This window comes from Lissotriton helveticus, chromosome 4_1 (assembly GCF_964261635.1).
Source record: "Lissotriton helveticus chromosome 4_1, aLisHel1.1, whole genome shotgun sequence".
NCBI lineage: Eukaryota > Metazoa > Chordata > Amphibia > Caudata > Salamandridae > Lissotriton > Lissotriton helveticus.
The window spans coordinates 32,149,925-32,163,773 of NC_136063.1; the positions used below are offsets into that span (position 1 = coordinate 32,149,925).

At 45.0% G+C, this 13,849-nt stretch overlaps 1 protein-coding gene across 1 annotated transcript in view; it reads right to left on the bottom strand.

Annotated features, from left to right (window-relative positions):
- Window positions 1–13,849, bottom strand: part of LOC144828300 (uncharacterized) — a 239,177-nt gene that overhangs the window by 17,997 nt on the left and 207,331 nt on the right. The window contains exon 4 of the mRNA XM_078686383.1: window positions 3,591–3,694. Coding sequence (XP_078542509.1) covers window positions 3,591–3,694 — 104 coding nt within the window. The remainder of the gene's footprint in view (window positions 1–3,590; window positions 3,695–13,849) is intronic.

The window sequence follows — 13,849 nt, forward strand, 5'->3', positions numbered from 1 at the left end:
CAGACCCTAGTACAGTGCACCGAGTATGCCCAGGGATTGTAAATCAAAATGCTGCTGGTGGGCTTGCAGCACTGATATTGCCACCCACAGAAGCAGCCTTGTAAAATGTGTCTAAGGCCTGCCATTGCAGGGCCTGTGTGCAGTCTGGTACTGCCATGTTGAGTAGGCACGTGCACCCACTTGCCAGTCCCTAAACCTTTCCTTTTCTTCATATGACACCCCTATGGTAGGGCTAAGGGCCGGGTGCATTGTAAGTGTAAGGTAGGACATGCCCTGGTGTGTGTGGCATGCCCTAATAGTGAATTCCAGCCATTTTCGTTTTTCACTATTGCAAGGCTACCTGTTCTCATCGGCCAGAATGGGCAGTTAGATTATTACATTTTATAATCCTAACTGACTCAGGGAACATGATAGAAATACGAGTTTAGTATGGCTGAACTCAGAATGATAAAATACATCTTTTAGTGAAGTTGATTTTAATATTATGTGATTGAAAATACCACTTTTAGAAAGTAGGTTTTTCTTGCCTAACTATCCAGGCCTGCCTCTGCTAGGTTGTGTATTCCTTGTCTGGAGTTTGAGTCACAGGGCTGGGGGATTCCAGGAGACAGAATGAGTCAGCCCAGTGTTGAATAGACAGATCTGCATCTAGATGGGAGGGAGGAGTTGCACCTGGGACCTGAATAGGGCTGTGCCTTCCCTCCACAATGCCGGCTCCACCTCCTGGGGTGCGGCAGATGTATCTGCCCTGCACTGTGAAGGAAGAGAAGGTATCATGTCAACAGAGTGCTCCAGAACTGGTTTGAACTGGGCAAAGACCCTTCTGCCCTCAGAGAACAAAGGATTTTAGGGTATAAATATTGCGACCCTGATCCCAAGAAATTAGATCTCTTTTGGACAACAAACAGAAACCTTTGCTGAGGAGAGGAACTTGAAGAAACTGAGGAGAGACTATGCCTTAACTGAAGTGCTGCTTGGGGGATTGGCCTGCAGTGGTTGCCTGACTGCCAAAGTGAGGAGACTTTGTGTACTTTCATCAACTTGTAAGGATCTCCAAGGGCTTGGAACAGAGCTTGCCTCCTTCTGAAGTCTCAGGGACATCAGACTTCAACCCCCAGCTCCCCAGAGTTCTTTTGGAAGTGCCTGCTGCTGTTTTGGGCTTTCTGAGGGACTGCGTGTCGCAAGGAGATGGAAGCGTGACTCAAGAGGAAGAAGCATGTCGCCGTCACTGCTGCTGCTGTCACATTGTGGATGTCGCCACTGTAGCTGTCGTATTACACCACATCGAGAGAAGCGTCTCACAACGAAGAGGAAGCGTGTCACCATCGCTGCAGCTGCCGTCGCATCTTGGATGTCTCCTCTGTAGCTGACGTATTGCACTGCATCGAGAGAAGCGTCTCACAACGAAGAGGAAGCATGTAGCCGTCACTGCTGCTGCCGCCGCATCTTGGATGACGCCGCTGTAGCAATCATATTGTACTGCATCAAGAAAAGCACCACGCATCCACGGAGAAGTGTGCCGCCATCGGAGCTGCTGCCGTCGCATCTTGAATGTCGCCTTTGTAGTTGTCGCATTGTGCGGAAGCGTCTCGCAACGTCAGAGAAGAGTGTTGTAGCCAAAGCTGTTGTTGTCGCATCACGGAACAAGGGTATCGCCGCTGCAGCTTACGCATCGAATAGAGACTTCTCTCATCATCGGAGAAGCGTGCCGCATATGGAAGTTCTTTGCGTCTTCATTTTTTTGCACTCGAACTTTGCCGCATTTCCGTCGCTTTTGTTGTGGAAGCGTAACACATCGTAAGGTACATTGACTCAAAGTGTCGCATTTTAAGAACTGTACAGACTAAGCTAAAACTACCATTTTAAGTACAGTATTGTGGAATTTTGTCGTTTATGGTCTTGTGTTAAATCTATATAAAGAATACTTATTTTTTATATAAAACCTGTGTGGTGTCCATCTGTAGTGTTGTCTCTTGATTACTGTATGTGGTCACAAATGCTTTACACACTACCTCTGAGATAAGCCTGGCTGCTCGTGTTCTCATGTTCTGAAACAATCCAATGAACATTTACATACCCTTTTTGGCACTGAAGACTTTTAGGAGCTATCCATTTGTTTTGTTTTTTCTTTTCATGGTGGCATGTATTGGTGATGGTGAGCTCTGAATTATGGGAAAGAGGCGGCTGCTCAAGTGTGAGTCCTTTTCTCTGGATGGTTCTAGTTCCATGGATTGGCTGACTGTATTGGTTTCCTATGCACCCAGTGGAGGAGTGTGGCTCACTGATTAGAGCGGCAGACCCTAATGCAGAGGTCTGGTCCGGGACCAGGGTTCAATTCCCGATGCGGCAGGGTCCTGAGCCCAAAATGTCCATGGACTTGATAATTCTTGCCTCGGTGCCTATTCTAATCATGGGGTCCCACGCTGCAACTCTGGGCAATAGTTGCTTAATCTCCACTACGGCGGCCCACCCGCTGCGGGATGCCTGGCTTTCACCCTGAGGATACCCAGTAGGGGTTATCTCACAGGGAAAAGCCAGGACGGGTTCCCAAGGCAAGCGCCTTGATGCCTTCGGGTGATACGTGCGCTATATAAGTCGCAATACATTTACATTTACTCTTCTCAGCTGCTGCCTGCCTCTCCATGTGAGAAGAGCTGGATTAAATGAGAAGAGTTATGTGGTGCTGCGCTGTTATCTTGTGAAATGTTAAACTACTGTAAGTGTTCATCCTCTCATGGGGTACTTGTCACCACAATTAAATATGGACTAAAGATTCTCTAGGCAGGAGTGGAAGTCAGTTTCCTGGCTTTGATCGACCAATGCAGTATAGGCAAAAATATGTTAGAGGGAGGAAACACTTTGTGTGCCTATTTATTGTAGTGGATAAGTGTGTGTGCGCTATGTTTGGGGGATGTAGGACATGTTGCAAACAGTATAATACCTGGGATATTTTGAGCTTGCTTTTAATGTTGTTTTAAGTTTATGCTGTTTAACACCTTAGGAGCTTCGTAAATATACCTCCCCAGTGCTGCGCTGTCCATTATCCAGTGCTGAAATGGACGTCCAACGGTCGCACGCAGCACTGGGGAGGTAGTGCCCGTGACGACCGTTGGCCGACGGCAGCACTTAAAGGGATAATACCCCATTTAGAGAAATCTTTGTTTGTACAAATGTTCGTAACAAATGTTTTTCAAAATGTTCTGATTGAGGAAGACCTCCCTTATGCACTCCCCCACCCAGCAACCACCTCTTTCAGTTTAGGCTCAACCTTGTATTATATATACAAATCAAAAACTGCTACGGCCCACTTCTAAAATCCACAAGCTACCACTGACACTGGTCAGCCTAAACATTTGCTAAATAACATATCTTAAAACTGCACTTGCAGTGTAGTTTTAAGATGTGTTGTCCAGCTCACTTTTGGGCTAGATAACACCTAATGTCATGTCCATGGTTGGTGCCCACAGATTCCCAAGGGAGCCAGCTGCGCCTATCCTGGTGTTCATTGCAAACTCATATCTCTAGATTGGAGATTTCATCCAGTCTGGAAACAAACACAATGTTCATAATAACAAGTGACAGGATCTCACAGGCTGCTGCTGCAGGCGGTCCCGTTCGCCCAGTGGATTCCATTCTGTCTCTTCTGTAGACCGACCCACATATGGTGCCCACTGGAAATGTCCATCAAGAAATTCTGTATGGAGGAAAAATGATCCGGCGATGTATTTTTAACAGTTTTCAAACAATTTTAGATAGAATCATGTAATCAGTTATTATTTAAATCTAACATGTGTCCTCACTCATATAGGTGGAATAGCTTGATAACATATCTGCTTTAGCACAGTTTAAAACACTACTTGACTCCCACTGTTGTTGTCAGTATGTTGGTATAATCTGGTTTATTATTTGTTCTGCCATAAGTTATTACAACACATTTTTTGTAGATATTTGGCTGTTTTGGTGACTAACCACTTTCAACGCGTCCTCTCATGGACGTGGAGATGAGTGGATTTTATTGAAAATATTTATTGAAATGGACAACCAGGGAGATGCTGGAGCTGAAACCATTGCACCGCAGCAGCAGCAGGGGGCGCCGTGCAGGTAGAGAGAAGATGCACATGCGCAGTGGGGAGCACTACAAGGCACCAGTAGTGATTGCATGCTTGAATATCGAGTACAAGGATATTGTGGCACATTAATATTGTGTACAGAATATCGAAGCAGAAAACACTGAAAAGTATGTGCAGAGAGGAAAGTAAAGATTTTTTTATTCTTAGCTCCACATCTATGTACTTTGAAGATATAAATGTATTGCCATTTTTCCTTCAGGTTAGCGATCTAGTGGTACATCAGAGGCGGTACAGAAGGGGAAGACTGCGGTTTGACCAGGCTCGCGGGACGGACATGAACGCTCTGATGCATCTTATTCTGCTCTAGCTGTACACTGACCTTTATGATGCTCTCTCAAGATTTACTTTTATGAACTGTACTTTTTAGGTCTCACCTATGCAGTGTGCATGCGCTACATAGATAAAAGACCTTTAGCAATCGGTTTGCCATTTCAGCCAAAAACTTGCACGCATTGCATTGCTTTGAATGTCAACACGTGCACGTTTTGCGATTCCCTTGCGGCAGCGAGCTTTGAAACCATCTGTTTGTAATTAACAGATAGCTTCAAAGCTCGCCTCCGCAAGGGAATCACGCATAGGCCCCCTCCTCTCTCCCCTTCCACTGTTGCCTCTCCTCAAATTATTTTTTTCTTTCTTAGAACGCGAGGCACGCGCATCTTCTGCCAGCCAAGCCCACTAACGCAGTCCCTTCCAATGCTGCCGCTGAAAGACTGAAAAAATACATTATTTAAGTCCAGCTGGGTAAGGAGGAATGTCACGAGCACCTGGGCTTGGGGCAGGTACCTCATAACAGATTAACCTGAGTGGAATTGCAATGCAGCAGTATGGGGGCCCAACTCCATGATTATACATGAAAGCATGCTACCTGCAGAAAGCAGGTCCTGCAGACACGGAGTCGCTCAGCCCACAGCTCGTACAACTTGGGCTGCCAAGCACACCTCCAGCAGCCAGCCTTCATGACAGCAGGCACGGAAACATCTCCCACTTCCCAGGCAGCACGAGCTCTGCTACTAAAGCGGTCCTGCAGTCATTTACAGCGGCTCGCTTTCCTTTTGTCTCAAATGACAGAGGGAGGGGGGAGGAAGACAGCCTGCTCGAGGCGGAGGACTGGTTGGTTACTGCGCAGAACATGCAGAATTTATTTCTGGGCTTTCCAGACATACGTTCCCTAACAACATCCGGCGGCCAGCAGCCTCCTTCATGGAAGTGCGCTGTCAGCAACTCCCGCTAGACAAAGCAAGTTTGACTATAAATGCACACCCTTTGTCTAGGAGTGTGGTTTCCAGTACTCAGCAGAGGTCTTATGACATCTGATTTCACACACTTTTAGCTAAATAATCAATTTAAAAGGAGAATTTGTATCCTATAAATGTGGTTTCCGGATATGTTGCGTGCTTCATGTTTTTTTCAAATCTGTGTTGTGTTCATTCAGTAGTCCTAGAACACACAATGGCCCTGTCCCCTGCTGAGTACTGGCGTCACACCCCAGGTCCGAGGGGGTGTATTCACTTATTGACTGACCCCGGTGTGAGGGCTATATTCCAGTAGCACGTTCATTAGGCAAATGCAATAATAGACAACAAGCAACGGCAAATCAAATACGAATGGTTTTAATGTGCAAACACATGGAAATAGTGCAATACACATGTGCACAGCGTATTCGTGCCATGTCACTGAGCAGCTTTTCTGAGTGCTTCCTATGTTTGTGTCCTGCTTCCTTTATCCGAGCACGAGGATGTGGGCAATATAAACAAGCATAGACAATAGGTCTCACCTTTGGGACCTTATAAGTATTTAGCCATGCAACAGTTGGTGTTGTTGCACTAAGGATATTGTGCTGCATAACTAAATATTTATAAGGTCCCAAAAGCCAGACCTATTGGCTATGCCAATGCTTGTTCTAGTTTATTGGGTGATTACATTTTTGAACTGTTTTGAGTGCTTCCTTTTGGACTTAAACCCCTGTTGTCCAATTTTTAGATGCCAGTTTTTCTTCAGGTTAGCAGTCTAGTGGTACGTGGGAGGCAGCGCAGAAGGAGAAGGCTGGGGATATAAACAGGTTGACAGCATACGCCGTTAGTGGAGAGGTGTGGTGCAGCGGCCTGGACAGCTGACCTCGGAGCACAGGGTTTACGGTTCGAAACCCGGCTCTGGTGGCAGCTCAGCTCAGCTCAGCACCATGTGACTCTGGGCAATAGCTCACTTAATTTCCACAAAGGCCCCCAGCGCCTTGAGACCTGTAAGGGTGAGTAGTTTGTGCTTTACAAATACAGATTTACATTCCGCTGGCAGTGCTGTTTTGGGATCAGACATTTCTCCAAATGTGGTGCCTTGCAGGGAGTTTTTAGATGAGATGCCTCATTGTGGTATTGTTCCAGATATTTTAAAAACTTCTGGCCCCTTTGCTTGTGCCAGGTGGAAGGGTGTGCTTAATTTGCAAAAGTGCATTATTTGAGGGACAGTATCGGCTTCCAAGATTACGAAGAAAGTGACTTTTTTGGATGGCCTTATAAATGCGCGCTCTCTCCCCAAATATACTTTACCTTTGGGCTACTCCATCTCCAACTCAACAGAACTGAAGGTAGGGGTAGAGCCTGCCTATTATTTTCCATGAAGTTCTCCATTATACTATATTTGAAGATGAGAATCTAAGGGAATTGGAGAGCCTCAGGTTTTGTTTTAAATTAGATCAGTTCTGTCCCTTTGCTGGAATTCTGGTCTATCGCCACTCGAGCCCATGCTCCCGCATTCTGGGCTCCTTAAGAGACGCTCTCTTGCCCCATATACAGCAATACTCAAAATTTGCTCTATTAGGAGATTTTATTTCTCACAATGAAGACACTTCTAATTCGGATACAAATTGTCTTATTGATAATTTAGCTGTTCTTTGCCTCCTTAAACATGTAGTGTCCCCCACACATTCAGCAGGTCACACTCTGGGCTTGGTTTTTACAAACTTTGTATTGCATCTTCTTAGGGTACCAAAAACTCTGTCATGAGTCAGACCACTAGTTAGCCCCTTTCGACATATCATTATATCTTTGGTCTCCTTCTATTAGACAAATGTACTCCATCAATCCACGCATTCATGACTGGGGGAAGATAACTTGCTCCAGTTTGGTCACTTGGTCAGCTTGCATCTTCTGTTTCATGGGAGAGCTATCCAATGACCTAGAACTATTTAATCATTGGATAACCAAAGCAAAGATGATCTAGCTCCTGTAGTTCATTCTGGCTGAAAATGCTCAGGCATTTCTGAACCTTCGTTTACGGTTTCATTAACTAAGGAAAAGCTAACCTGTAAACAGTTTGAATGAAAATGGAAATCTTCGTCTAAAAAATCCGAAGATTTAATTGGACTTTAAGTAGCCCTGAAAAGATATCACAAATCAATAAGGGACGCCAAAAATACCTTTTACGCTTCACAAGTTGAGGCAGAAAATTATAATCCTAAAAAGATTTTTCAAATTGTACTTTCCTGCAACCAAAACCTCTCAAAGAGATATCCTTTCATCTCAATCTCTGTGATTGGCTATCTAATTGATTCCGGGAAAAAATGAATGTGGTTCAAAGGAGCTTTGGTAATAACAGTGTAGTGCGGGACAGATTTACGAAATCTTCCCTCACTCACTTGTGCATTCAAAGTCCACTTTGGCCAACTTTCAGCCTATTTCCTTGTGGCCATCAGAACGTGCCATCCTTTTTTGTAAATATGGCTCTCCTTTGTACCTGTGCTCACCAGTGATCTTTAGTAGGGCAATCACAATTGTGAATCCAGTGATCAAGCACTTATTAAATAAGCCCCTTGATTCAGCAGTAGTTCCAAAGCCCTGCAAAGTGGCGGTAGTGGCTGATCCCTCTATTCTTGTTAATTCTAGGCCCATCTCATGGCTCCTTGCTCTTACTAAAATGCATGAAAAGCTTGTTAATGAAAAAATTTATGTATTTTCTGGAAATTTCCAGGTCCCTATATCTTTTTCAATCTAGTTTCAGATCTAGAATCTCCAAGGAATCAGCCCTCCTTGAGGTTCCGGAAACAATAAAAGTGACGCTGGATAATGGCCAAAACATGGTCCTAATTCTCCTGGATTTATCGTCAGCATTTGATACTGTCTCTCACTCTGCATCACTCTAATATTGGTATTAATGGCAAGGCCTGGACTTGGTATCAGTCTTTTCTTGCAGAATAGGAGATGGATGGTGTCTATTGCATAGTTCCCTTAGGGAGAGAAATCATTGAAATATGGCGTTCTACAGGGCCAATCACTGAGCCCATCATTATTTTAAATATATTTATTGAAAGGCTGATTTCTCTGATTGACTTAGTTGGCATTTCTGCAACTTTTTATGCCGAGGAGACCCAATTGATCCTATCTGTCAGGTGTATAGAGCATCACACGAGATGGGCCCAATCCCTTTGCAGGAAAGGTTTTCCTGGTATCTTCCGCAGAGACAGCTCCATTCCTCTGGTGCCAGTTTACTGGCAACTACAAGATTTAAACACTCCAGGATGGGGGGGAGGGCCTTTAGTGTGGTTGGGGCTCAGCTGTGGAATGAGCTGGCACAAGGGATCAGACAGATTGATTCGTTAATTGAATTCAGAAAGAGCCTAAAAACTTGGCTCTTTCCGAAAGTCTGATCCGCACGTTCTATCTCTCTGCTCGTCATCATGTTGATCATGTGTTCTTATATCTGAGCGCCAGGATACCCGTATGGTGGCAGTAGCGCTGTACAAGCACAGATACAATTCAATACGAAACACTCTCATGGGGTAAAGGGGGAGGGGAATAGGTAAGTCAGCCCCCCACTCAAACAGTATTCAAACAAAAAAGGCCTCACCTATATGTACCCGCATCCATATATAGGACCAAGAGACAGGGACTGCTTGTCAGTATTACTCCCCAGGCTATGTCTAATAACATAAGTCCTTAGGTCAAGATGCGTACTTCTTCAGTATAAAATCACACAGGCCCACATACAATTCACCCAAGAAAAGGTGTGAAAAATAGAGAGAGTACCTCACGGTAGAACACCTGAGGGGGTTCCCGGTTAGCAATTGCCGGTATACCCACTTCTCATCATTGGCCACTCTCTCTATGTGAAAAGACAAAAGTGCACTGGATAAAGTAGTCATGCAAACGTGAGAATAGTGGTGAAAAACACAAATAGTGACAAACGTATCAACACTGACACCAGATTGTTGTGTACATAAACACATAAACAGACCCCTAACCAACCACAAAAAAGATTTTTTTGTGTAGCAGGGCTTTGCTTGCTATACGTTTTTTATTCTGACGCAGCAAACCCCACCAGTTAAAAATGGTTACTTGTATACCATGGTGATTTATATCCTCAAGCCGACATGTTTCATCGCTCCAAGTTTCAGCGATTTCATCAGGGCATAAGAGGGGTTATCTATTCTCAGTCTTTTCAGAAGAGTCTGGACCTGTGTGAGGGAATAAAACAAAAGACGCTGAAAGCGCCGTTCATGCCCTTCCCATTGGGGGCACATGCGATGCAGCACATATTAGCACACAGTGGAGGCATATTTACCTTGAGGGTGCTAAGTCAGAACGTACCAGCACCACTCTGTAAGACACCTTGTCAAATTTTCACGTGTCCCAAATGTGACTGGAAATTGTCACAGTCACCTGTACATGTATGAAAACAGAAAATAAAATGGAGCGTCACGAGCTGAAAAAGCTAACGAAAGGCGCTGGTGAAAACTGCACTGCCCTCACTCCACAGCGTTACAACACACTACGCTCGTTATTTGAATGGTTCAAAAACCTTCCATCTAGATAGATCAAGCATGCTTCTCCAGAGTGCAGACAACCATCTAAGAGCATATGCGGCAGGGACTGTATCGTTAACTGAGACCCCCAATCCAAAATACACGACTGTTGTTCTTTCTAAAGGCACTTAAATTAAGTAATCATATATCTTGCGATAATGTCTTGGTCCTTATTTTTACTAGGACGAGCAGTCGCTATCCATCTGAATCATTCAAAGCAAGGACAAAGTCCCTCAGTTACACACACATGCAACCTCCATCACACTCTTACTGTTGCCGAGTCCCTCCGGCGCTTCCGACGGTCCTCGCGCTGGATCTGTGCGCGGAACAGGAAGTAACTGGATGGGGACGTAACTCCACCCACCATGTTGCGCGGCGCGGCCATCTTGGAATGGGCAAGCGCTGACTCGATGTTTGTGCCATGATGGTTTAGAGTCCCCAATGTATAACGCACATCTTTAGTATTGGACTCAAACAGTCTCGATGTTAGTGCCCTGTTGAATTGCAGCACACATATTGAATCATAACTGCCAATACACCAACTGTTTACATACACCGATACCCTAGTGTGTGTTCATATTTCTTTAAACAGGCAGATGAGTGCTGGAAACTCTCACAAAGCTAAAGGGTAGATACAGTTGTCCATGACATTAATTAAAATGCGTGTACCGCAAGACCATAGCCCGGGGAGGCATATGTGAAATTCAAACCTGCAGGGAGAGGCATATGTGCATAGAAAATGCCACGGAGGTCAATAGCCAGCCCTCAGTATCTCTTTACAGTGTGGGGGGATACTATCGCTCAGATCCTAGCAGATATCAAAGTGGAGAGGGAGGACCATAACAGAGCCCTATTATCGTCTGTTCACTTTATTCCACTCAATATTTTCATTAAGCCCCTCCTGGTCTGCCTTCTCCATAAATATCAATTTTGCCTCTTTTCTTGCCAGGATGTTTTCAAGATTGTGTGTTTCACCCACCACTTTTTCTAAGACGGTCCATTTAAGATCCTTAGGATCATGTCCCGACGTATTGAAATGTTGTACCAGGCGGGTGGTGAGTTTCTTTGCTCTAATAGTGCTCAGATGTTCCTGCACCCGTATTTTTACTTTGCGGGTTGTGAGGCCGATGTAATAAAGACCACAACTACACAGCAGTCTGTAGATTACATGTGTCGTGTTACAATTGCTGAACCGGTTAAGAAACCTGGTTCTGTCCCCACATAAAGATACACTTTTAGTGGCTGCTGTGAGCCCACAGACCGAACAGTTACCACATGGAGAATGGCCTGCTGGTATGGTCCTTGCCTGGACAGTGCTCGGATATCGTGTATGTACCAGCTTGTCTCGTAAATTAGAGGCTCTTTTGAAGGCAAAGCGCGGAGTTGGCATCTTGTTTCCCCCAGTGTCAAGTGTAGACCAATGTTTTTTTATGATCTGTCTTATTTTGGTTGAAAGGGGGTCAAAAGTTGTTACTACTGGCAGGCAAGTTTGTTTTTCTTTTACATTGCGCTCCAACAGCGCTTCATGCGGTGTATTGAGGGCTCTCTTCTGTGCATGTTTGATCACTTTAGCCGGATAGTCCCGTTGTTGAAGTTTGGTGACTAGCTCGGAAGATTACTCAAGAAAGGTATCAGTGGACGAGCAATTGCGCCGGTATCGCAAAAATTGTCCCACCGGAAGGTTATCCTGGAGAGATCTCGGATGAAAAGAATGGTAATGGAGGAGGGAGTTCCTATCTGTAGCCTTGTGGTGCACACTAGTCACCAACTTATAATCCACCGCAGTGATGTCAATGTCAAGATATACCGCAGACGTATTGCTGATGGTCCAGGTAAACCGGAGGCTGGATTCCAGTTGGTGGATTCCAGCCTCCGGTTTACCTGGACCATGTAAACCGGAGGCTGGAATCCACTTGGTGGCCTTCAAATGAGCCTCTAATTTACGAGACAAGCTGGTACATACACGATATCCGAGAACTGTCCAGGCAAGCACCATATCAGCGGGCCATTATCCATGTGGTAACTGTTCGGTCTGTGGGCTCACAGCAGCCACTAAAAGCGTATCTTTACGTATCTTTACGTGGGGCAGAACCTGGTTTCTTAACCCGTTCAGAAATTGTAACACAACACATGTAATCTACAGACTGATGTGTAGTTGTGGTCTTTATTACATGGGCCTCACAACCCTCAAAGTAAAAATACGGGTGCAGGAACATCTGAGCACTATTAGAGCAAAGAAACTCAGCACCCGCCTGGTACAACATTTTAATACGTCGGGACATGATCCTAAGGATCTTAAATGGACCGTCTTAGAAAAAGTGGTGGGTGAAACACATAATCTTGAAAACATCCTGGCAAGAAAAGAGGCAAAATGGATATTTATGGAGAAGGCAGACCAGGAGGGGCTTAATGAAAATATTGAGTGGAATAAAGTGAGCAGACGATAATAGGGCTCTGTTATGGTCCTCCCTCTCCACTTTGATATCTACTAGGATCTGAGCGATAGCATCCCCCACACTGTAAAGAGATACTGAGGGCTGGCCATTGACCTCCGTGGCATTTTCTATGCACATATGCCTCTCCCTGCAGGTTTGAATTTCACATATGCCTCCCCGGGCTGTGGTCTTGCGGTACACGCATTTTAATTAATGTCATGGACAACTGTATCTACCCTTTAGTTTTGTGAGAGTTTCCAGCACTCATCCGCCTGTTTAAAGAAATATGAACACACACTAGGGTATCGGTGTATGTAAACAGTTGGTGTATTGGCAGTTATGATTCAATATGTGTTCTGCAATTCAACAGGGCACTAACATCGAGACTGTTTGAGTCCAATACTAAAGATGTGCGTTATACATTGGGGACTCTAAACCATAATGGCACAAACATCGAGTCAGCGCTTGCCCATTCCAAGATGGCCGTGCCTCGCGACATGGTGGGTGGAGTTACGTACCCCTCCGGTTACTTCCTGTTCCGCGCACAGATCCAGCGCGAGGACCGTCGGAAGCGCCGGAGGGACTCGGCAACAGTAAGAGTGTGATGTAGGTTGCATGTGTGTGTAACTGAGGGACTTTGTCCTTGCTTTGAATGATTCAGATGGATAGCGACTGCTTGTCCAAGTAAAAATAAGGACCAAGACATTATCGCAAGATATATGATTACTTAATTTAAGTGCCTTTAGAAAGAACAACAGTCGTGTATTTTGGATTGTGGGTCTCAGTTAACAATACAGTCCCTGCCGCATATGCTCTTAGATGGTTGTCTGCACCCTGGAGAAGCATGCTTGATCTATCTAGATGGAAGGTTTTCGAACCATTCAAATAACGAGCGCAGTGTGTTGTAATGCTGTGGAGTGAGGGCAGTGCAGTTTTCACCAGCGCCTTTCGTTAGCTTTTTCAGCTCGTGACGCTCCATTTTATGTTCTCTTTTCATACATGTACAGGTGGCTGTGACAATTTCCAGTCACATTTGGGACACGTGAAAATTTGACACGGTGTCTTACAGAGTGGCGCTGGTACGTTCTGACTTAGCACCCTCAAGGTAAATATGCCTCCACTGTGTGCTAATATGTGCTGCATCGGAGGTGCCCCCAATGGGAGGGGCATGAACGGCGCTTTCGCGTCTTTTTGTTTTATTCCCTCACACAGGTCCAGACTCTTCTGAAAAGACTGAGAATAGATAACCCCTCTTATGCCCTGATGAAATCGCTGAACCTTGGAGCGATGAAACATGTCGGCTTGAGGATATAAATCACCATGGTATACAAGTAACCATTTTTAACTGGTGGGGTTTGCTGCGTCAGAATAAAAAACGTATAGCAAGCAAAGCCCTGCTACACAAAAAAATCTTTTTTGTGGTTGGTTAGGGGTCTGTTTATGTGTTTATGTACACAACAATCTGGTGTCAGTGTTGATACGTTTGTCAC